Here is a 24,444-nt window from a genome sequence, read left to right on the forward strand (position 1 = left end):
TCCCCCTAATCCGTATTGTGCAGGTTTGTAGATAGTGGAGAGATGGCAGAATCCTTTCCATACCGAACCAAAGCCCTCTTTGCCTTTGAAGAGATTGATGGTGTTGACTTGTGCTTCTTTGGCATGCATGTTCAAGAGTATGGCTCTGACTGCCCTCCACCCAACCAGAGGTATGACTGCCTTGCTATGGCTAATTTCTAATTTATGTAGGGCTTGAAAATAATAACAGATGAAAAAGCATTACAGGGTTAAAGTGTTTAGTGTGCTTGGTTGGAACAAGCACACTAAAGTATTAAGTCAAACAGATTGACAAAATGGCCCCCAAACAGAAAATAACTATACAACGCTTCTCTTAAAGGATATGAGTAGCAGCCTGGAACTAAACTCATACATTTCAGAAAATTGACTTAAATCTAGGTTGCTAATATTTGGAGTAGGATGGTTAGAAATTCTGTCTCCCAAAACAGTATGAAAGGCAAGAATAAGAATTCTGTCAGAATATATTCAATATATATATTGATTGGTATAATATGTGCCATGCTGGGTATTAATACAGGAAGTTTAAGGCTCATGAACTTCTCTGAAAGGTCCACAATCTATTTGTTTACTAATGTTAACAAGCACTACAGTTGAAAGGGTGAGCAAAGAACGTAGAAGAAAGGGAAAGTATTTTTAGCCACATAAAATAACAATTCTTTGTGATATATGTCTTATTTTTTCTCCGTTTTCGATACAGGAGAGTATATATATCTTACCTCGATAGTGTTCATTTCTTCCGTCCTAAATGCTTGAGGACTGCAGTCTATCATGAAATTCTAATTGGATATTTAGAATATGTCAAGAAATTAGGGTAAGTATATTGATAATTTCTTTTAAACAATGTTATTGTGGTGGTGAGAACATAGGCGGAAATGTTTAAATACATAATTTTTACCTTTTCCTGACCTTGGTTCTTATCTCACATTAACTATAATCTGAACATTATTGGAGCCCCTGTGAAGTTAATGCTACTAATACAAAGGATTATTTTCCTAGTTTCACCCATCCTAGTTTAGCTTTATTTATTTATTTATTAATATTTATTTTTAGTTATTGGCAGACACAACATCTTTGTATGTGGTGCTGAGGATGAAACCCGGGCCGCACACATGCCAGGCGAGCGTGTTACCGCTTGAGCCACATCCCTAGCCCCTTAGCTTTATTTTCTTCAATTGAAATTGAATGTTGGTCTGCAATCTCCCTCCCCTCACCCCATCCCTCCTGCATACTGGGGATGGAAACCAGGGGCCACATCCATATCCCTTTCTCATTTTTAATCTTGAGATGGGGTCTTACTGAATTAACCCATCTGGACTTGAACTTGTGATCTTCCTGCCTCAGCCTTGCAGGAAGCTAGTTATGGTGTGTGCCACTGTCCCCCACTAAGGGCCAAATCTTTATTTTATTTTACTTATAGATGGACACAACACAATGCCTTTATTTTTTTGTGGTGCTGGGGATCGAACCCGGGTCCCGCCCGTGCTAGGCAAGCGCTCTATCGCTGAGCCACAATCCCAGCCCCATTAAAGGCCAAATCTTGAACTGCATTTGATCTTGTGACACCTGAGTATCAAGACCAAAAACAAAACAGTTTTAAAGGTATTCCATGTATACATATCCTAGAGAATAAAACGTGGAAGGCAAGTTTGCCTTTCATTTAACCTTTTGTTAAAATGGGCCATGTTCCTTGCATTAAAATCTTCGTTTGGGGGCTGGGGTTTGTGGCTCAGTGGTAGAGCGCTTGCCTTACAAGTGTGAGACCCTGGGTTCCATCCTTAGCACCACATAAAAATAAGTAAAATGAAGGTACTGTGTCCAACTACAACTAAAAAATAAATATTTTTTAAAAATCTTTTTTTGGTGGTAAAATATAAATCTGGGATTTTGATACAGAGCTAAATAATCCCCTCTCTGAATGAAATTCCCCATATGGCAATGTGAGATCCATTTTTATTGCTGTGTATTATGCCTAGTTCTGGCCTAAGAATTTTGATCTGATGTTAGATTGTGCAGTTTGTTATCTTGAGAAAAATTATTGGCTTCTTTATCGGCTCTATCCATGTGGTTTGAAGTTTAAATTCTACCAGGTGCAGTGATGCACATGTAATCCCAGCTACTTCATAGTATAGGCAGGAGAATCTCTGAACCTAGGGCAGCCTGGGCAACATAGTGAGATCCCATCTCTTATATGAAGGGTAAGTGCAGTGATGCATGCCTATAAGCAGGAGGCTAAATTGACAGGGGAAAGAATCCCAGGCCAGAACCCTGTCTTAAAAGAAAAAGGGATAGGAGTATAGTTCAATATATAACATTCTGTCTAGAATGAATGACCTCTTGGTGTTCCTTCTCTTTGTGGTGTTAGATATACAACAGGGCATATTTGGGCATGTCCACCAAGTGAGGGGGATGACTACATCTTCCATTGCCATCCTCCTGACCAGAAGATACCCAAACCTAAGCGACTGCAGGAGTGGTACAAAAAGATGCTTGACAAGGCTGTGTCAGAGCGTATTGTCCATGACTACAAGGTCAGTTGGAGTATGAAAATATACTGTATTCTTGGCTACTCTGTTTTCTGCCGTTTTACAAGTCTTCTGTTTGCTTCTTCCACATAATTGGTACAATTATGCTAATTTGATAAAGTGTCTTTATTTTATACAGATGAAAATTTTCAAAGAAACACTAGGTGTTTTTGAGTTGTAGATCAAGAAATCTGTTATGGCCAATTAAAATAATAGACATGTTATTTAAACATCAATGAATTTAGACCATCTTATGATGTGCACTAAGTTGAGGAAAACAACCATTTTTTTTTTTTTTCCAAGCAGCCCAGCAAACCATTCAGTAGCAACAACAGTTCCCAGTATTGTAGTTTGGGTCATTTTGAACCATAAAGCCTCCTGGAATGCCAATAACATAACAATTAGAAGGAGGGCTGCTAGTGCTAGTGCCATCTCTTAGACCTAGCAGGAAAATACTACACCATGTGTTTATGTTAAAGCAGAATATATTCCTATCATCATGAGTATAGGAAAGAGAAAACTGGGATACTGACATCAGACCAGGTTTTTTCACTGTTCATGCATGACACTAAATATCTTCCTGACATATGGGTTAGGGATAAAATCTCAGCCAGCTTTTAGAAGACATTTTAATACTTCATCTTGTGTCATATAATCAATGCTTTAAGAAAACAGAAATTACTGTTTGTACTACGATGTTTTTACAGGATATTTTTAAACAAGCTACTGAAGATCGATTGACAAGTGCAAAGGAATTGCCATACTTTGAGGGTGATTTTTGGCCCAATGTTTTGGAAGAGAGTATTAAGGAACTGGAACAAGAGGAAGAAGAGAGAAAGCGGGAAGAAAACACCAGCAATGAAAGCACTGATGTAAGGGCATTGTTTTCTTTTCACTGTCTGCCTTGAATCTTACAAATAATCCAGATAGGAGCTTCACTTTTTACCTTGGTGTGAAAGAACTCTTTTTAAATTGAGCAAGATGGCTGAGGACATAGCTCAAGTGGCATGTGTGGGGTCCTGGGTTCCATCTCCAGCACCATGAAAAAATTTTGGCAAAAAATGGTGGCTTAGAAAGATTTCATATGATTCTATTTCTCTGATTATCATCCTCTTTAGCATTAGACTCCCTTTTACAATTTAGATGAGTAATAAGTGATAAAAGACATAAGAATTAATTCTGAAAAACTGACTTTGTGTATGGTGTCGTTTTTTCCCCCCATACTGGAAATTAAAACCCAGGGCCTTGAGCATGCTAGGCGTACCACTGAGCTACATCTTTACAGCCGTAAAGAATTATCTATCTAAAGGTCTTAGTTATGGATATTTTAGACCTTGAGGGCCATACTTCTGGCATGTTTTCCACCTTTTTCCTTCCAGTCTCAGGAATAAAAACACAGGGCCTCATGTACATGAGACAAGCACTTTACTGCAGACCTGCATTCTCAGCCACCGCCACATTCCCCCCTTTAATTTTTAACTAAGAGCCCTTTCGTATGGCATTTATGGCTATTAAAAATTAGGCCTGGGACAGTTTTGCTTCTCCATCACATAGAACTTGGCTTAGTAACCCTGACAGTCACTTTCCAGAGCATATCTAGAATTCACCGTACTGGCTTTTTCTTTTTTTTTTTAATTGGAGTCCCAATTAGATTTCTTACTTATAAAAAAATCCTAGAGTTAGGGATGTTGGCTTAGTGGTAGAGCGCTTGCCTAGTGTGGATGAGGCCCTGGGTTTAATCCCCAACACCATATACACACACATACAAATTCTACATAGCCTTTTAGTTTAAAATACTTGGTTTTTCAGGATGGGTTGGAGCTTTTTTGTTGGTTTTATAGGCTCATACAATTCTAGAATGAAAGTTGGAAGGATACAAAACCAAGGTCTTATGGATCATCCGCTCCATGCACTCTGTACTACCCCATACAGCCATTCCTTGTTTCTTAGCCATGATCTGGGCTTTGTTCCATCATCAGGGTCTGTGCACTGTGAGGCTCTTCTAGGCAGAATGTTAGGGATGCATCAATCACCGTAATGAAGGATCAGGTCTGCACTGGAGAAAATTGGGGCAAATATATTAGTAAATATTAGTTTGCTATAAATAGCAGCTTAAAAGTGAAGAGCTTGTGAAATATAAGTTTAATCTCTAGCTTAAAAGGGGAGAAGAGTCATTTTATCTTCAGAATTATTTACAAATCGCTTCTTAATAAAACCTTAATTGTTTTCTTGTCTTTCTGGCCACCATATAGGTGACAAAAGGAGACAGCAAAAATGCTAAAAAGAAAAATAATAAGAAAACCAGCAAAAACAAGAGCAGCTTGAGTAGGGGTAACAAAAAGAAGCCTGGTATGCCCAATGTATCTAATGACCTCTCTCAGAAACTATATGCAACCATGGAGAAACATAAAGAGGTAAGAGGCAGTCTCCAAGAGGTGGGTGAAAGAAACGACCCACCCCAATTGGCATTTATGATGTAAGCACCAAACCACTGAAAATTCATGGGGGAGAACTCATTTGATGGTGATTGGGAAGAAAAAAGAGTCTTAGTGGGTTTTATAAGACAGTGTTTATTAGCTTGTGCGGTCATTGGATTTATAACTCAAAAGTATATGCATAGTTTGTCTAACTCTATAACGTTGTCTGTTTTTATTTTATTTTTTTATGCGGTGCTGAGGATTGAACGCAGTGCCACACATGCTAAGCAAGCGCTCTACCACTGAGCCACAACCATAGTCCTCAAATGTTCATCGTGTTTGGTGAATGTTGTTTTTCTAAACTCCTTAGAACTCCCATTAGCCAGCTGGGCACAGTGGCACATACCTATAATCCCAGCAGCTTGAGAGACTGAGGCAGGATAATCACGAGTTCAAGCCAGCCTCAGCAACTGTGAGGCACTAAGCAACTCCATGAGACCTGTCCCTTAATAAAATGCAAAATAGGACTGGGGATGTGGCTCAGTGGTCAGGTACCCCTGAGTTCAATCTCCAGTATAAAAAAAAAATTTTAACTCCATTAGCCATTTCAGTTTGTTTGTAATGGTGCTTTTGAGAAAGAAATGGGGAAAGAAAAAAAAATGTTGACCGTAGCTTTGGAACCAGGCATGATGGGGCATGCCTCTAATCTCAACAATTTATTGAGACCATGTCTCAAAGGGATGGGAATGTGATTCAGTGGTGGCTTAAAAAAAAAAAAAAGTAAAATTAGGAAGTAGAATTGGAGAAAAATCAATCATTCACATATATACTTATAACAAATAATTTGTTATGGTTGAGGATATAACTGGAGTTTCCCATAAGAAAAACCAAGACACTTAAAGATAAAGTTTTGTGGTGGTGGTGGATTCAATTTCACAGTTCAATTCTTACAGACACCAAGATATTCTTTTACAGGAAGTGGCAGTTATGTGGAGAGGGAACAGAAAGTTTGATTTTAAATATGGAATTACAACTATTGGTTAAGCAGTTTCTTTGGAAGAGAAATAAATATGCAGAACCCTCTCCTGTAATTATACCTTTTAGGTATTCAAGCATCTTTTCCCATAGTCCACTACTGTGCCCATCCCCCTTTTTTATTGAGTCTTAGCAAACTGACGTGGTTATCAGAGAAATACAGGCTTGATACCATAACCTCAGCCATGCTATCAAAATGAAGAATTCCTGAGTTACTAATTGGGTATTAATTATCAACAATTGATAGTTACTAGCTCTTTTAATTCTTCAAACAGTAGTTAATGCTTTAAGTTTAACTTAAATTGTGGACACATTCATTCCATGACTGGGTTTTAATCTTAGGGCCTGAATTCTGAGGCTCTGGAGTAGGTTATAAATCAGTGTATTAGCTTCACTATAGATAGTAACAAAAGCAGCAAACGTGCTTGGCCCAGTGCATTGCAGATCTTCCTGCCAGTCTGCAGATTTTCAGTCTGTTAGAAGCTGGCTAAAACCAGCATGGACTGCATAGCAGATTAGTGTAATTAGTTGAATAAAAGTTTATAGTTCTAGGGCTGGGGCTGCTACTCAGTGGTAGCACCTGGCATGTGTAAGGCACTGGGGTAAGTAAGGCACTGGGTTCGATTCTCAGCACCACATATAAATAAATAAAAGTCTATCAACAACTAAAAAATAATTTTAAAAAAAAAGTTCATAGTTCTAGCCAGGCACAGTGGTGCACACCTGTAATCCTAGTAACATGAGAGGCTGGGGCAGGAAGATCGCAAATTCAAGACCAGCCTCAGCAACTCAGCAAGACCCTATCTCAGAAAATAGGAAGAGGATGTAGCTCACAGTGATAGTTCCATCCCCAGTACCAATTTCATGGGAAATGATGTTTGTTCCAAGTTTCCAACCTTCAGTGAACAAAAATTTGGGGGTTTTTTTGTTTTTGTTTTTCCACTCAAGAAACTTACCCTAGTGTCACCATCTAATGTCTGGTCCTGTGTTCTAGTCCAGGATATTGAGTCAAATTGTGTTGAGTTGCCTTTCATTTTGAATTGTTGCCAGCTTTTTCTTTCTTTCAGAGACATGAGTATTTTCTTGATGAGTAGTTAAGCAGACTCTCTCTTTTTGAGCTATTGTTTGCTCGAAATTAGATTCAGGTTAAACCATTAGTTCCATCTTAGACTGTTTTGAAGCAAAATGTTCACTGTATACTGGGCCTGATCTAGACCATTCTTATTTTTGAAGGATTTATTGAATCAAGTGGGAAAGATAAGATAGATACATTATACCTAATCAGAGAGAACAGAGATAGGTGAATAGGAGGAGAGGTAAGTATGGTAGTAAGCTAACCCTGCATCTACTCAGCCCGCTGGGTGCTGCCCAACTTCTTTCTGCTATCGTTGCACACTAGAGTTAGAATAAGCTTATCTGTTTGGCAGGTCTTCTTTGTGATCCGCCTCATCGCCGGCCCTGCTGCCAACTCCCTGCCTCCCATCGTTGATCCTGACCCTCTCATCCCTTGTGATCTGATGGATGGTCGGGATGCATTCCTTACCCTGGCCAGGGACAAGCATCTGGAGTTCTCTTCACTCCGACGAGCCCAGTGGTCCACCATGTGCATGCTGGTGGAACTGCACACACAGAGCCAGGACCGCTTTGTCTACACCTGCAATGAGTGCAAGCACCACGTGGAGACACGCTGGCACTGCACCGTATGTGAGGTCAGTACCAGGTTGTAGGAAGGAGGGGGTTCTGGGTCTTTATTGTCTTAAAGGGTGATGCAGACACATGTTACATGGTTGAGAAAGGGCCCAACCTCATGTTTGCTTTTTTGTTTGGCTTGGTTTTAATTGTAGATGGACCTGATATTTATTTATTTTTTTATGTGGTGCTGAGGATCAAACCCAGTGCCTCACACTTTTGAGGCAAGCACTCCATCACTGAGCTACAACCCCAGTCCCTGGCCTCATATTTGAAGAGGCCTACGCCAAGTATCTAAAAATGCTTTTGGAATGATTTAATTCTCCGAGAATTGACCTGCACTCCTTATTTTTTCCCCAGGATTATGACTTGTGTATCACCTGCTATAACACTAAAAACCATGATCACAAAATGGAGAAATTAGGTCTCGGCTTAGATGATGAGAGCAACAACCAGCAGGCTGCAGCCACCCAGAGCCCAGGAGATTCTCGTCGCCTGAGCATCCAGCGCTGTATCCAGTCTCTGGTCCATGCCTGCCAGTGCCGCAATGCCAACTGCTCTCTGCCCTCTTGCCAGAAGATGAAGCGGGTTGTGCAGCATACCAAGGGCTGCAAACGGAAAACCAATGGTGGGTGCCCTATCTGCAAGCAGCTCATTGCCCTCTGCTGCTACCATGCCAAGCACTGCCAGGAGAACAAGTGCCCTGTGCCGTTCTGCCTCAACATCAAGCAAAAGCTCCGGCAACAGCAACTGCAGCACCGGCTCCAGCAGGCTCAGATGCTCCGCAGGAGGATGGCCAGCATGCAGCGGACTGGTGTGGTGGGGCAACAGGGCCTGCCCTCCCCAACTCCTGCCACTCCAACCACACCAACTGGCCAACAGCCAACCACACCACAGACACCCCAGCCCCAGCCCACCTCTCAGCCCCAGCCTACCCCTCCCAACAGCATGCCCCCCTACTTACCCAGGACTCAGGCTGCTGGCCCTGTGTCCCAGGGTAAGGCAGCAGGCCAGGTGACCCCTCCAACCCCCCCTCAGACTGCTCAACCACCCCTTCCAGGCCCCCCACCTGCAGCAGTAGAAATGGCAATGCAAATTCAGAGGGCAGCTGAGACGCAGCGCCAGATGGCCCATGTTCAAATTTTCCAAAGGCCAATCCAACACCAGATGCCCCAGATGACTCCCATGGGAATGAACCCACCTCCCATGGCCAGAGGTCCCACTGGGCATCTGGAGCCAGGAATGGGACCTACAGGAATGCAGCAACAGCCACCCTGGGCCCAAGGAGGACTGCCTCAGCCCCAGCAACTCCAGTCCGGGATGCCAAGGCCAGCCATGATGTCAGTGGCCCAACATGGTCAGCCCTTGAACATGGCTCCACAACCAGGATTGGGCCAGGTAGGTGTGAGCCCACTCAAACCAGGCACTGTGTCTCAACAAGCCTTACAAAACCTCTTGCGGACTCTCAGGTCTCCCAGCTCTCCCCTACAGCAGCAACAGGTGCTTAGTATCCTTCACGCCAACCCCCAGCTATTGGCTGCGTTCATCAAGCAGCGGGCTGCCAAGTATGCCAACTCTAATCCACAACCTCTTCCTGGGCAGCCAGGCATGCCCCAGGGGCAGCCAGGGCTGCAACCACCTACCATGCCAGGTCAGCAGGGCGTCCACTCCAATCCAGCCATGCAGAACATGAATCCCATGCAAGCAGGAGTCCAGAGGGCTGGCCTGCCCCAGCAGCAGCCACAGCAGCAACTCCAACCACCCATGGGAGGGATGAGCCCCCAAGCGCAGCAAATGAACATGAATCACAACACCATGCCTTCACAATTCCGAGACATCTTAAGACGACAGCAGATGATACAACAGCAGCAGCAGCAACAGGGAGCAGGGCCTGGAATCGGCCCAGGAATGGCCAACCATAACCAATTCCAACAACCCCAAGGAGTTGGCTACCCCCCACAGCAGCAGCAACAGCAGCAACAGCAGCGGATGCAACATCACATGCAGCAGATGCAACAAGGGAATATGGGACAGATGGGCCAGCTCCCCCAGGCCTTGGGAGCAGAGGCAGGAGCCAGTCTACAGGCCTATCAACAACGGCTCCTTCAACAACAGATGGGATCCCCTGCTCAACCCAACCCCATGAGCCCCCAACAGCATATACTCCCAAATCAGGCTCAGTCCCCTCACCTACAAGGCCAGCAGATCCCCAATTCTCTCTCCAATCAAGTGCGCTCTCCCCAGCCTGTCCCTTCTCCACGGCCGCAATCCCAACCCCCCCACTCCAGCCCATCCCCGAGGATGCAGCCTCAGCCTTCTCCACACCACGTGTCCCCACAGACCAGTTCCCCACATCCTGGACTGGTTGCTGCCCAGGCCACCAATCCCATGGAACAAGGGCATTTTGCCAGCCCGGACCAGAATTCAATGCTTTCTCAGCTCGCTAGCAATCCAGGCATGGCAAACCTCCATGGTGCAAGCGCCACGGACCTGGGACTCAGCACCGATAACTCAGACTTGAATTCGAACCTCTCACAGAGTACACTAGACATACACTAGAGACACCTTGTAGTATTTTGGGAGCAAAAAAAATTATTTTCTCTTAAGACTTTTTGTACTGAAAACAATTTTTTTGAATCTTTCTTAGCCTAAAAGACAATTTTCTTTGGAACACATAAGAACTGTGCAGTAGCCGTTTGTGGTTTAAGCAAACATGCAAGATGAACCTGAGGGATGATAGAATACAAAGAATATATTTTTGTTATGGCTGGTTACACCCAGTCTTTTTTTTTCCCCCCTTGTGTGTGTGGTTTAAGTGTGCACTGGGAGGAGGCTGAGGTCTGAAGCCAACCGTATGCTCCTGCCTTGCACCTCCAATAGGTTTTATTATTTTTTTTTAAATTAATGAAAATATGTAATATTAATAGTTATTATTTACTGGTGCAGATGGTTGACATTTTTCCCTATTTTCCTCACTTTATGGAAGAGTTAAAAAAAAAAAAAAAAAGAACATTTCTAAAACCAGAGGACAAAAGGGGTTAATGTTACTTTAAAATTACATTCTATATATATATAAATATATATAAATATATATTAAAATACCAATTTTCTTTCTCTGGGTGCAAAGATGTTCATTCTTTTAAAAATGTTTAAAAAAAAATTCCCCCTTTCCTCCCTTCAAGTCAACTTTTGTGCTCCAGAAAATTTTCTATTCCGTAAGTCTGAGCGTAAAACTTCAAGTATTAAAATAATTTGTACATGTAGAGAGAAAAAAATGACTTTTTCAAAATATACAGGGGCAGCTGCCAAATCGATGTATTATATATTGTGGTTTCTGTTTCTTGAAAGAATTTTTTTTGTTATTTTTACATCTAACAAAGGAAAAAATTAAAAAAGAGGGTAAGAAACGATTCCAGTGGGATGATTTTAACATGCAAAATGTCCCTGGGGTTTCTTCTTTGCTTGCTTTCTTCCTCCTTACCCTGCCCCCACACACACACACTTTCTGTAAAACTTGAAAATAGAAAGCAAAAACCCTCAACTGTTGTAAATCATGCAATTAAAGTTGATTACTTATAAATATGAACTTTGGATCACTGTATAGACTGTTAAATTTGATTTCTTATTACCTATTGTTAAATAAACTGTGTGAGACAGACACCTGAGCTTTGTTTCACTTCTTGGGGGCACATCTTTTTCTTAATTGCCCGATTGCTTAGGATTAAGAGGGGAAAAGGAAGACCTTAGTTTACAGCTGCCTTAATAGATATAATGAATTCCTATATAGATGTTGGAGAATTTGTCCAAAGTTCAGAGAGAAAAAAATACAACATTCCAAATACCAGTAAGATGTCAAAAGTTGAGCTGACAGGATCATCATCATCTAAGTAAGTAAGGATGACCTCGGTGTCTTCTAATTACCCTCTTACCGGGGATGAAAATGAGGACCCACGAGATCACACCTGCTTTTTTTTTTTTTTTTTTTTTTTTTTTTGCTACCACTGCCAATTGCCCAACAAGAATTGGGTTAGAGGAACCAAGTTGAAGGAAAATGTATGGAAAGAAAGAAAATCCTGGACAGCTGAGATTACAGTATAAGCCCAGCAGTTTGCTAGATGTTGACTATGACCAGGTGTTTTTAATTAGAAGACTATTACTGAACACTATTACTGAGCTGCTTTGACATCAGTTGGCAGGTCTGGTCTGGTCTTGATAGAGCTTTGGACTAACCATGATATATGGCAGGTATCTTGACTCTTCCGTTTTATGGTCTCAAAACAGATAAGCATTTTCTGACGGGAACTTGTACACTATTCATCAGAGCTAACTCTGAGAAAGGTATCAAGCACCTACCTGCCTCAGGTCACCAAACCAGCAGATAAATAGGGGGCACCTAGATCTGTGCCAGGCCATCCAGCACTTGGTGAGGATATAGTCCTGCCTTGGAGCTAGCCAAGGTCTAGAGAAGGAGGGTTTACTAAGGTAAAGAACAGCAAGAATCTAGTGCTAAGTGACAAGGAATGCAAGAGGGGTTGGGGGAGAAAGTTTTAATAGGAATCGGGAAAGTGCCTGGGAAGGATAGTATGGAAGCTAGATCTTAGAGGGGAGATAAATTGGTAAGTAGAAGTGAGAAGGAACTTGGCCCAGAACCAGATCCTGCTGGGGAGCATCTCCAGATCCACTGGCGGAAACCCCACTGTGGAAGGTGGTGAGTGCCACTTAATCCCCTAGGACCAGGCACCCAAGATTAGCCTGAAACCCCCAAATGGGAGATCCATGAATTCCATTACATTCCCAAGCAGTAATTTCCCAGTTTTCATAGCTGTGCCTCTGACTAAAAATGGCTGGGGATATATAGCTCAGTGGGTAGAGTGCTTGCCTTACATGCCTAAGGTCCTGGGTTCAATCCCCAGCACCACAAAAACAAAAGTACTAAACTTGCACACTGTCACTGCAGTGTTGCATGGAGGAAGAAAGGGTGAAATGCTTAAGTGGAGATGAAGAAAAATAGCTGCCCCAGACCAGAAGTAGTGCTAAGGAAGGGGGGAAGACATAGATTAGTCCAGAGTCACAGAGTACAAGGTAATTTCAGTGATTATGTAATTTTTCCCACCCTTGGTGCTGAATCTATGTATCTTAATTTTCACTATGTTCACAGTGAAAAATTATGACGAGATCAAACAGGCCCAATTCTTCAACTGGGCAGCTTCTAATCATCACTTCACAGTATTCCAGGTGCTTTCATCTACTTAGGTTCCTAAGAGTCCCATTTGACAAATTTAAAAAAAAAAAAGTTCAAGACCACACAGCTAGTAAAAGACTTACCAGGAAGTTGAAGGTCTGCTGGACTTGCAAGCTCTTCTTCTATAGCCTTCATCTCCTTTATTATAGAAAAGCCCTGGTAATGGCTGTAAAATTAACCAATACCTGTGACGCAAGCCAGTTTAAGGATATATTGAATAAAAGTGGAGAAGACTTGTACACTAAAAACCACAAAACGTTGAAAGACCTGAATAAACGAAAGACATGATTTTTCATGGACTGTGAAACCTGTCATTGCTAAGAAAACAATACCACTGAATTGATCTAAGAAATTCAGTCACTATCAGGCTATCTTCTAACAGCTGAGCATGGTGACACAGGTCTGTAATCATAGCTACTCTCCAGGAGACTGAAGCAGGAGGATTGAAAGTTCAAGGTCAGTATGAGCCATCTAGCAAGATTTTATATATATATGGCTGGGGATGTAGCTCAGTGGTAGAGTGTTCCTGGGTTCAATCCCCAGTACCAAGCAGGTGTGAGAAAATGTGGGCTTAGCCAGAAACATTAAAACAATCTTGCAAAACAGCAAAAAATTTGAAGAACTAATACTTTCTGATCTCAAAATTGGCACTGGCATAAAAACAGTCATTTTGACCAATGGAACAGAACTGACAGTTCAGAAATAAACCCATATATTTATGGTCAAATGATTTTTTTATAGGGTTGCAGACAATTCAATGGAGAAAGAATAATTTTTTCAACTGATTACTAGAACAACTAGAATCTACATTCAAAAGAATGAAATTCTTTAAAAAGTTAAAATGGATCACAGTCCTAAAAGTAAGAGCTAAAATATAAAGATGATAGAAAAAATAGTCATAAATCTTGATGACCTTGCATGAGGCAATGATTTCTTAGATAAGACAACTAAAGTACAAACAACAAAGAAAAAATAAATTAGACTTCACCGAATTGAAAACTGCACATCAGGGCTGGGATTATGGCTTAGTAGTAGGGTGCACTGGGTTCAATCCTCAGCAACACATAAAAATGAATAAATAAATAAAGGTATTGTGTCTATCTACAACTAAAAATATATTTTTAAAACAACTGCATCAAAGGACACAATGAAGAAAGTATGGTGCTGGGGATGTGGCTCAAGCCTGGCATGCGTGCGGCCCGGGTTCAATCCTCAGCACCACATACAAATGGAGATGTTGTGTCCACCAAAAGCTAGAAAATGAATATTAAAGAATTCTCTCTCTTTCTCTCTCTCTAAAAAAAAAAAAAAGAAAAGAAAGTATAAAAACAATACCCAGAATAGGATATGCAAATCACATTTGGGTATCCAGCCTATATAAAGAAATCTTAAATCCAACAATAAAAAGATGAACCAGGCGCAGTGGTACACACTTGTAATCCCAGCAACTCAGGAGGCTGAGGCAGGAAGATTGCACCTTTGAGGCCAGCCTCAGCAATTTATCAAGACCCTGAACAACTTAGTGAGACCCTGTCTCAAAAGAAAAAAATTAAAAGGGCTGGGGATGTGGCTTAAGCACCCTTGAGTTTAAGCCCCAGTACCAAAAAAAAATAAAAATAAAAATAAAATAAGTGAATAAATGTAATAAAAGATAGATGGGAATTTTTTTATTATTTTTTTTAATGAGCAAAGGAGGGGTTGGGGAGCTCAGTGGTAGAGCATTTGCCTAGTATGCCTGGAGGCCCTGGGTTCCATCCCCAACACTGGGAAGGGGGGAAAAAAAACAGGCAAAGGACAGACATTTCTCCAAAGAAGATATAAAAGTGGCCAATGAGCACATGAAAAGATGTTCAACATCAGGAAAATGCAAGCCAAAACTGAGATACGGCTTCACACCCAAAAGAATGGTGATAATCAGACACAAAGACAAGTGGTGCTGGTGTTGGATAGAAGGGAAAGCAGCATGGGGCTGGCGAGACAGCTCAGTCAGTAGAGTGCTTGCCTCGTGTGCACAAGGCCCTGGGCTCGATCCTAAGCACCAAAAAAAAAAAGGAAGGAAGAAAGCAGTATGGCAGTTCCTCTAAAATGTCACCCCCAGGATACACCCAGAAGAACTGACAGCATGTTCACGCAAAAACTCTGTTTACATGAAATGACCAGAAACAGCAAGTCCATAGGAATGAGCAGCTGAGAGGGTGCCAGGGCCAGGTGAAGGGGAGATGAGGACTGGCTACTCTTGGGGTTTCTTTCTGGGGTGAAAAAAATGATCTGGGGGCTGGAGCTCTGGCTCAGGTGATAGAGCGCTCACCTACCATGCATGAGGCACTAGGTTCGAGCCTCAGCACCACATAAAAATAAAATAGAGATATTGTGTGCATTTAAAACTAAAAAATAAATATTTTTTAAAAAATGATCTGGAATTCTGGTGATGGTCGTACAGTTCTGTGAATATAAAAACTGCATGCTTTAAGATGGTGATTCGTTTTTGGCATTCCTGGGTAGTGAAAGGGTACTTTTTTAAGGTATATGAATGATATCTCAATTTAAAAATAAAAAAGAAGGGGCTAGGGTTGTGGCTCAGTGGCAGAGCACTTGCCTAGCATGTGTGAGGCACTGGGTTCAATCCTCAGCACAAGAAAGAGAAGAGAAGAGAAGGAAGGAGGAAGGAAGGAAGGAACATCAACAACTAAAAATATTTTTTAAAAAATAAATAAATAGGGGCTGGGGTTGTAGCTCACTGGTTGAGTGCTTGCCTCATATATGTGAGGAACTGGGTTCGATCCTCAGCACCACATAAAATAAATAAATAAAACAAAGATTAAAACTTTAAATAAATAGGAAGACACAGACCAACATCTGATTAATAATTCTGGGCTGGAGTTTGTCTCATGAAGCCTGAACTTTCAGGGATGTTTAACCTGCAGATGGGGAGCCTAGAAAGTCAACGGGGATGGTTCTGAAAGGCCAACAAGAAGAACAACACTGGCCAAGCACAGTGGTATACACCTGCAAGCCCAGGGACTCAGGAGGCTGAGGCAAGAGGATCACAAGTTCAAGCAATTTAGCGAGACCCTGTCTTAAAATAAAAAAAAACAACAAGGGTTAAGAATGTGGCTCAGTAGTAAAGCGCCCCTGGGTTCTACGGAAAAAAGAAAAGAAAAGGAAGAGAGAGCATTTGCCAGCCTGTGCAAGGCCCTGGGTTCCATCCCCAGCACTGGACAAAAATAAAATCTGTTCATAATGTAAACTTGAGCAAAATTTGTCCCAGGACAAGTAAAGTTGCCTTAGGATATACTGAGTTTCTCCTGAGAGTGAAAGAAACTGAGACCCTCCTTCAATATAATGATAGAAATATGTATACATAAAAAAACTAGATAATTCATTTTATCAGTTAATGATCAGTAGTGACACAATGATCCCATCTGAATCTGACTCTTCATCATCCTTCTCACTATCCAGAAACAAACCCAAAAGTGAGTATAAACTGCAGATGACATCTCCCAGCTAGTATTCTTCACATGACATCAAAGTCACCTCATATTTGTGAGGTCTGGAAGGTCTACTGTGTGCAACACACACTGGGAACAAAGGGGAGAACTAAGGGACAAACCAAGTGATAGAGTCACCTACAATGAGCAGGTTTGGATAAATGTCTAGGAAGAGAACTCAACAGTGCTGATCTTAGGCAACTAACTTGACCTCAGCCATGTCACCTGTGCAGTGGAGATTGGAGTCCATCTGACTCCCTCACCCCGTGGTTCTAACAATGAGCAAGTGTTGGCCAGAATGTGGAGGAAGAGCTCTGTGCGTGGTTGGCAGTGATATGAAATGGTGAGAGGGTTCAGCCTTGGTGGAAAACAGTTGGCGGTTCCTCAAATAATGCAGTCAGCAACGCCACCACTGGGCATGTACACAAAAGAATTACATTCGGGATGGGAACAGATTATTTGCAAATCGATATTCACAGTATTAGTCACAATAGGCCAAAGGTGGCAACAGCCCAAATGTCCATTGACAGATGGCTAGATAAACAAAATGTTTTCTATACACACTATGCAATATTATCCAGCCTTAAAAAGAAGGAAATTCTGAAGCAACAAAATGCTATAATACAAGGGAACTTGGAAAGCACACTCTGGGTGAAAGGAGCCAGACGCAAAAAGACCCAATATCCCCTGACTGCACCACTGTGCACTCTCTGAAGCTCTCAAAACTCACCTTGGAGAAAGAGTGGAAGTGGCCATGGGGGCTGGGGAGGGTACAAGGAGTTGTTATCTAATGGCAGACTTCAGCTTCGGACAATGTCATCATACTGTCACTGAAGCGTACACTTAAAAATGGTAAATTTTGTGTTATGCATATTTTGCCACACTAAGATCAGGTGAGGTCAGGTCATGAAGGGTGCTGCTGTAAGCACCAGGTGGGATCTGGTCCACGCAGGCAGTTTCTCTTTTCCTCCTGGACACTGCAGTAAGGCAAAAGGACTGAGCTCTGTATAAGGCCTAGAAGGTGGAGGAAACGGCGCTGGCGGTGAGGTGCTCCCTGGCCTGACGCTGCAGGCGGAGGTCAGAGGTCGGCAGGGAAACACTTCAGAAGCACCCCGTGAAGGGGCATCTGGAGGTAAAAATACAGGTATGAGGGCTGGGATTGTGGCTCAGCGGTAGAGCACTTGCCTAGCACCGGCGGAACCCGGGTTCGATCCTCAGCACCACATAAAAATAAAGGCATTGTGTTGTGTCCATCTACACCAAAAAATAAATATTAAGAAAAACAAAAGAATACAGGTCTGAAATATAAAGGCCCTGAATGGCACCAGCAGAGGATGAAACATGGCAGGAAAAGATTATTGTGGGAAACCACAAAAAATGAGGCAATTATTGAGGAAATAAATGATGGAAATTTTCCAAATTGGATGAAAACCAGAAGATCACAGAGCCAAGCTCAGTGAATCCTAAACAGGAGAAATACCCAGAAAATAATACGGAGATATGTTATAATAAAAGTGCTGAAAACACTTAAAGTAGCCAAAAGATAAAAAAGACACAGATGGAACAAAGATGTCATCAGAAATTATGCAAGCCAGAGGACAATGAAGAAACCCATCAACTGGGCTGGGGCCGTAGCTCCTTGGCAGAGCGCTTGCCTAGCATGCACCACATAAAAATAAACACATTCTGTCCATCTACAACTACAGGAAAAAAAAAAACACCAACCTACACTCTATTTTTTTTTTTTTTTATATTTATTTTTTAGTTTTCGGCGGACACAACATCTTTGTATGTGGTGCTGAGGATCGAACCCGGGCCACATGCATGCCAGGCAAGCGCGCTACCACTTGAGCCACATCCCCAGCCCTATTTTTTTTTTTTTAATATTTATTTTTCAGTTCTTGGCGGACACAACATCTTTGTTGGTATGTGGTGCTGAGGATCGAACCCGGGCCACACGCATGCCGGGCCGCACGCATGCCAGGCGAGCACGCTACCGCTTGAGCCACATCCCCAGACCCCCAACCTACACTCTATAACCAGAGAAAGTACCCATGACAAATGAGGCCAGGGATGAGTTCCAGGACTGTTAGTGCACAGGCTCTGGAAAGTGGAATTTTTGTAGGGTGGAGAGCACTAGGAATTGAATCCAAGGTTCCTTATACCTCTAAGCTACATTCCCAGTCCTTATTTTTTTATTTTGAGACAGGGCCTCCCTAAGTTACTGAGGCTGGCCTTGAATTTGGGATCCTTCTGCTTTACCTTCTGAGTAGCTTGGACTACATGCATGCACCACTGTGCCCAGCAAAATGTGGAACTTTTTTAAATTACCAAATTAATGTAAAAGAAAACAAGCAAAGGGGACAAGCAGTAACAAAGAACAGAAAAACAAATAGCAACATGCTATACTTAAACTCAATCATAAGGATGATTACAGCGTATGTTCCAAACACTCCAATGAGAAGGTAGATATAGTAGCCAGGTATAAGGGAGCACACCTATAATCTCGAGGACTCAGGAGGCTGAGGCAGGAAGATCACAAATCCGAGGCCAGCCTGGGCAATTTAGCCAGACCCTACATCAAAATAAAAAATTTTAAAAGGCTGGGGCTGTAGCTCAGGGTTAAAGCACTTGGCTGGTTTGCGAGAGGCCCTGGGTTCGGTCAACAGAGCTGCAAAAACAAACAACCCCCCAAAAAAACAAAAAGCACATAGCCAACACTCTGTGCAACAACAAGGAGCACAGGCCTTCTCCCAGATCTCTGGAGGGACAAGGCCCTCCACCTCCACAGTTCTCGATCTCCACAGGACATCCCAGCCTGTCACAGACAGCAAGACAGAGACAAGAACAGAACACTTGTAGAAGAGGTAATACTGGTTTGATAAGGCTTTTTTGTTCTTGTTTTGTTTTTTGTTGTTTTTTGGTGCTGGGGAATGAACCCAGGGCTTCACACATGCCAGGCAAGTGCTGTACCCCTGAGCCACAGCCCAAACCCCCAAACTGTTTTTATTCTCAGTGTCATGAAAGTAGACCAGCAAACAATGGTTGAAAAGGCAGTTGACAGATCCTAGACACAAGTTGCTTGCAGGTATCAGGTTTGCAAATATTTTCTGCCAGCTTGTGACTTCCTTTTCATGCTGTTTTTTGTGTCTTTATAACCCTGGAGATTGAACCCAAGGGCGCTCCGTCACTGAACCACACCCCAGCCCTTTTTGAGACAGGGCCTCATTAAGTTGCTGAGGCTTGCCTTGAACTTGCCATCCTCCTGCCTCAGCCTCCCAAGTAGCCAGGATCACAGGCGTGCGCCATGATACCGGCTCATTTGGTATTAACTCTTTCATCATTTGGCATGTAGAACGCATCTGCACAAAGGAAGCACTCTCCAGCGGACTCTGCAGTGAGACCATCGGGACTGGACATTTTTTTCCCCCACTTTTTTTTTTTTTTATTGGTGCATTATAGCTGGAGACTTTTCTGTCAGGATATTTGGTTTGTTTATGGTACTGGTGACTGAACCCGAGGCACTTTAACACTGAGCTACATCTCCAGCTCTTTGAGACCAGGCCTGGCTAAGTTGCCTAGACTGGCCTTGAAGTTGTGATCCTCCTTCCTGAGTCACTGGGATAGCAAAGGTGCAGCAGTACCAGTTTGTCAGATTTTCCATCATGAACTTGATTTCCTTAGCAGCTGCAGAGCTATTCAGTTCACCTGTTTCCTACTTGGTGAGGGAGGTAGTTTGCTCTGTGGAGGAATCCGTCTCTCCCCTGGGTGTGCAGGGCTGCCTGCAGTGCTCCCGTGTTACCCAGGGTCTGTAGTGATGTTCCCTATTTCATTCCTGAAGTTAGTAATTTATGTATTATTTTTCTTTATCAATATTCTTAGAGGTTTGGCAATTTTGTTGAACTTTTCAGACAACTGGATTTTTGTTTTATCCTTTTTAAAAAATATTTTTATTAGTTATTGATGGATCTTTATTTATTTATTTGCTTACATGTGGTGCTGAGATTCTAACCCAGGGCCTCACACATGCTAGGCAAGCGCTCTACCACTGAGCCACAACCCCAGCCCCTGTTTTATCCTTTTTCTTATGTTTTTCAACTTCATTGAATTGTATTCTTATTTTCTCCTCTCTATTTGCTTTTGGGTCTTGCTCTAGTTTCTTGAAGTAGGAACTGAGATCACTGATTTGAGCTTTTTTGGTATAAGGGTCGAAGCCAGGGGCACTTAACCACTGAGCCACATTCCCAAGCCTTTTTATTTTTTATCTTGAGACAGGGTCTCACTAAATTGCTTAGGGACTCAACAAGTTGCTGAAGCTGGCTTTGAACCTGCAATCTTCCTGCCTCAGCATCCCAAGTTGCTGGGAATAAAGGTGTGTGCCACTGCGCCCAGCTTAGTTTTTGGTTTTTGGTACTAGGAATCAAACCCAAGGGCACTTTATCACTGAGCTACATCCCTAGCCCTTTAATATTTTGTTTTAAGACAGGGTCTCACTAGGTTTCTTAGGGCCTCAAGATTTATTTTATGGCCCAAGATATGTTCTATCTTGCTATATGTTCTGCGGACACCTGAAAAAGGACACACAAGCTGGTGCTGTTGGGTGGACTGTTCTATGATATCTGTGATCCAGCAGATCCTCCGGGTTGATGGTGATGTGGAGTTCTACCTCCTTGTGTATCTAGTTTTCTATCAATCGCTGAGAAACAGTGCCGAGGTCTTCAACTATAATTATGAAGATGTCTATTCTACTTCCAGCTCCTTTGGGTTTTGCTTTCCATATTCTGAAGCTCCGTTCTTTGGTACATATGCACTTAGGATTCCGTCTTCTCTGTGGATTGACCCTTTAACCATTGTATACTGTACCTCTCTGACCTTGCTAATGTTCTTGTTCTAAAGCCTACTCTTTGATATTAAGGTGGTTACTCCTGCCTTTCTAATGTTTCTATGTGTATCTTTTTCCCACACTTTTCTTTTAATCTATAATCATTATATTGGAAGGGAATTTCTCATACATAACAGAGTTGGGTCATGCTTTTAAATTCAGTTTTTGTGTGTGTGGTGCTGGAGGTTGAACCCAGGGCCTTGTGCATGCGAGGAAAGCCTCTACCAACTGAGCTATAGCCAGCCCTTAAATTCATTCTGCTCTCTTTTCATTGGTATATTTAGACCCTTTTCACTTAACATAATTGATATGTTAAGACTTCAGTCTGCCATTGACTGTTTTGCTTTTTCATCTGTTCTCTTTTTCATTTCTGTTTTCTCTTTCAGGCCTTAGTGTGGGCTACCTGGGGATTTCTGGAATGGTTTCTATGCATGTTCTTTTTTAAATTGTTTTAATTGTTGGTTGACCTTTATTTGTTGACTTATATGTGGTGCTGAGACTCTAACCCAGGGCCTCACACATGCTAGGCAAGCGCTCTACCAACTGAGCCACAGCCCAGCCCTCTCCGACGCCTCTCAAATGGCCCCAGACACTGCACTGCATACACGTGATCTGCTGCTGTCCATGTTCTCCCACGTTGAGTGAGGCCCTGGGACCTCACCCCCAGTGCCACCCGTTATCCCCCCTCATCTGCCTTCTTCCTCTACCCTGAGCCCAACCGTAGGCAACACCGTCACTTTGGTTCCAACTGTAAAATGTAACTTAGAAATCTCAAAACGGTAAGGTAGTCCATTCACTTACCCATAAATGTGTCTTTTTGTGTTTTCTTTTCCTCCAGGGTGACCCAAGATTCCCTATTTTATAATTTGCTTTCTCTTTAAGACACTTGAACGATTCTTTAGAGCAGATCTGCTGGTGACACACTGCCTGGTTGTCTGTCTGCTGAGGATGTCCTGCTTTCCTCTCTGCTCGTTCTGTCCTGCTGCTTTGACTTGAAGGGTCCTCCCTGTCCCTGCTGATGTGTCCAGGTCCTGGCTTCTCCAGATCCAGTCTGGGAAATACGAGGCAAAAGGAACTCAGGAACTACTACCATGTCCTTCCATGAGTCCCAGTGACTTTCTTTCTGGTCTGATGTCTCATTGCTCACCTTTCAGAGCCCTGTGTGGGTCCAACAGTCTCCATGTGCAAACGCGGGCAGCTGCACTTAGCGAGGGGAACAGGGAGAGCGCGTCGGGTTCACCTTCCCAGAGAGAAGTCAGGTAAATAATCTGAAAATTTACAATAACATTAGAAAATGAAATGCTTTGGAATAAATCTACAAAATTTGGGAGATCCCTATCCAATGAGAACTACAAAACGTTAGTGAGAGAAATTAAAAAGCCCAAGGAGGTAAAGAACTATACCATATTTGAACACTGGGAAATTCAATGTTGTCATTTTCTAAAATTGACCTAGAGATTTAGTGTGATTGCACTACAAAATTACAGGATTGTTTTCCAATTAATAAGTTGATTATAAAATTCGCATAGAAATGCAAAAGATTTATAATAGCCCAAACAATTTTAAAATAAAAAGAGCTGGGGATGTGACTTAGGGGTAGAGCAGCCCTGGGTTCAATTCACAGTACTGGAAAAAAATTGTCATTTATTGAAATAAAGTTGAAAAGAAATGTAATTGACTTTTCCCTCCCCTTTTTAAAAATCATTTTGCAAGCTATGTTGCTGGTACCCACTCCTTCCTTCTAGAGCATTCTTTCTTTGACTTTCCTGATGCCACCTCTGCTTATTTTCCTCCCTCTCCAACCATACTCCTTATCCCTGTTATAGTTTGGATATGCAGCGTGCCCATACACTCATGTTCTGATTGGATCATGAGGGTTCTGACTTCATTGGTGGATTAATCCATTGATGGCTGAATGGACTCCTGGGAAGTGGTGAGAGAGAGAGTGTGTGTTAGTTGTTAAAGACTGAACCCAGGGGTGCTCTTACTGACCTATATCCCCAGCCCTTTTTATTTATCTTGAGCAAGGTTCTTGCTTTTCATGGGTTTATTTAGAAGTTGCCCAGGCTGGCCTCAAATCCGAGCCTCCTACCTCAGTCTCCTGAGTCACTGGTATTAATAGGTGCGCTCTGCTGAAATCAGCTATGGATCTCTATCTTGTGGCTGGGCAGTAGCAATGGTGGTTGAGCACTTGCTTGGCATACATGAAGCCCTGGGTTTGATCCCCAGCACCAAAAAGAAAGATCCTGTCTTGGGCCTGGATACTTTCTCTCAGGTCCAGGCCCACACTTTTCCCAAAAGCTAGGGACACAGCTCCACCTTGACTGTGCTGGATGCCTCCAACTGCACCAGCTCCCTGCTGAGCTCCCAGCCCACTCCCTACACCCTCCTTGGGGCCTTTGGATGGCATCACTGCCTCCAGTTGCTCAAGAAACCAGGGTATCCTCCTGGGCTCCTCCCTCCTGTCTGTTCCACAGCCATTTAAGACCACAGCTCACCCAAGGATCAAAATCCAAACCCTTCAGCAGGGGCATTCACGGTGCTCACAGTCCAGCTAAAGCCTCCTTCTCTGATTCCAACCCACAGAAGATGGTGCCATTTCTCATTATATTGCTCTAGGAGGTGTTTTGCCTCCCTGGGTCCATGATGCTCCCCTGTGTGGATGCCCATGGCTGTCAATGCCTGGTGAGCAATGCTCCTCAACTACCACCTCCATGTATTCCTTGACCCCTTGGGACCCTCACCACACCTGCAGCATCCCTCACGTGGAATCAGAACGCCCCATGTTGGAGTCTTTCCCCAAGACCTGACTCCTAGAGAACCTCATTCATCCCCATCTCTACCTAGCCTGGAACAGAGGCAGGTGCTTGGCTCAGTGGGCTCCAGAGATTAATGATGGCTGAATAAATTAAGGAAGCTCCAGGCCATGCCCTGTACACACATCCCCCAGCATCTTCAACCCAACCCTTCTGAACATTTGGAATTTTTTCCTGTTATATTTTAGAGACAAACAAAAATTCTTTTTTTTTTAAGAGAGTTTTTTTAATATTTATTTTTTAGTTATCGGCGGACACAACATCTTTGTATGTGGTGCTGAGGATCGAACTCCAGCCGCACGCCTGCCAGGCGA

General features: G+C 42.7%; 1 protein-coding gene across 2 annotated transcripts in view; it reads left to right on the forward strand.

Annotated features, from left to right (window-relative positions):
- Positions 1 to 11,362, forward strand: part of Ep300 (E1A binding protein p300) — an 80,071-nt gene extending 68,709 nt beyond the window's left edge. For both annotated transcript variants that reach the window (XM_046429250.2, XM_046429249.2), the window contains 7 exons: positions 24 to 170; positions 737 to 850; positions 2,402 to 2,567; positions 3,269 to 3,433; positions 4,814 to 4,975; positions 7,441 to 7,722; positions 8,063 to 11,362. In XM_046429250.2, coding sequence (XP_046285206.1) covers positions 24 to 170; positions 737 to 850; positions 2,402 to 2,567; positions 3,269 to 3,433; positions 4,814 to 4,975; positions 7,441 to 7,722; positions 8,063 to 10,261 — 3,235 coding nt within the window. In that variant the 3' untranslated portion in view covers positions 10,262 to 11,362. The remainder of the gene's footprint in view (positions 1 to 23; positions 171 to 736; positions 851 to 2,401; positions 2,568 to 3,268; positions 3,434 to 4,813; positions 4,976 to 7,440; positions 7,723 to 8,062) is intronic.
- The last annotated feature ends 13,082 nt before the right edge of the window (positions 11,363 to 24,444 follow it).

Source organism: Marmota monax, unplaced genomic scaffold, assembly GCF_021218885.2.
Source record: "Marmota monax isolate L192 unplaced genomic scaffold, Marmota_monax_Labrador192_F-V1.1 WCK01_AAM20220418_F8-fsc00051, whole genome shotgun sequence".
Lineage (NCBI taxonomy): Eukaryota > Metazoa > Chordata > Mammalia > Rodentia > Sciuridae > Marmota > Marmota monax.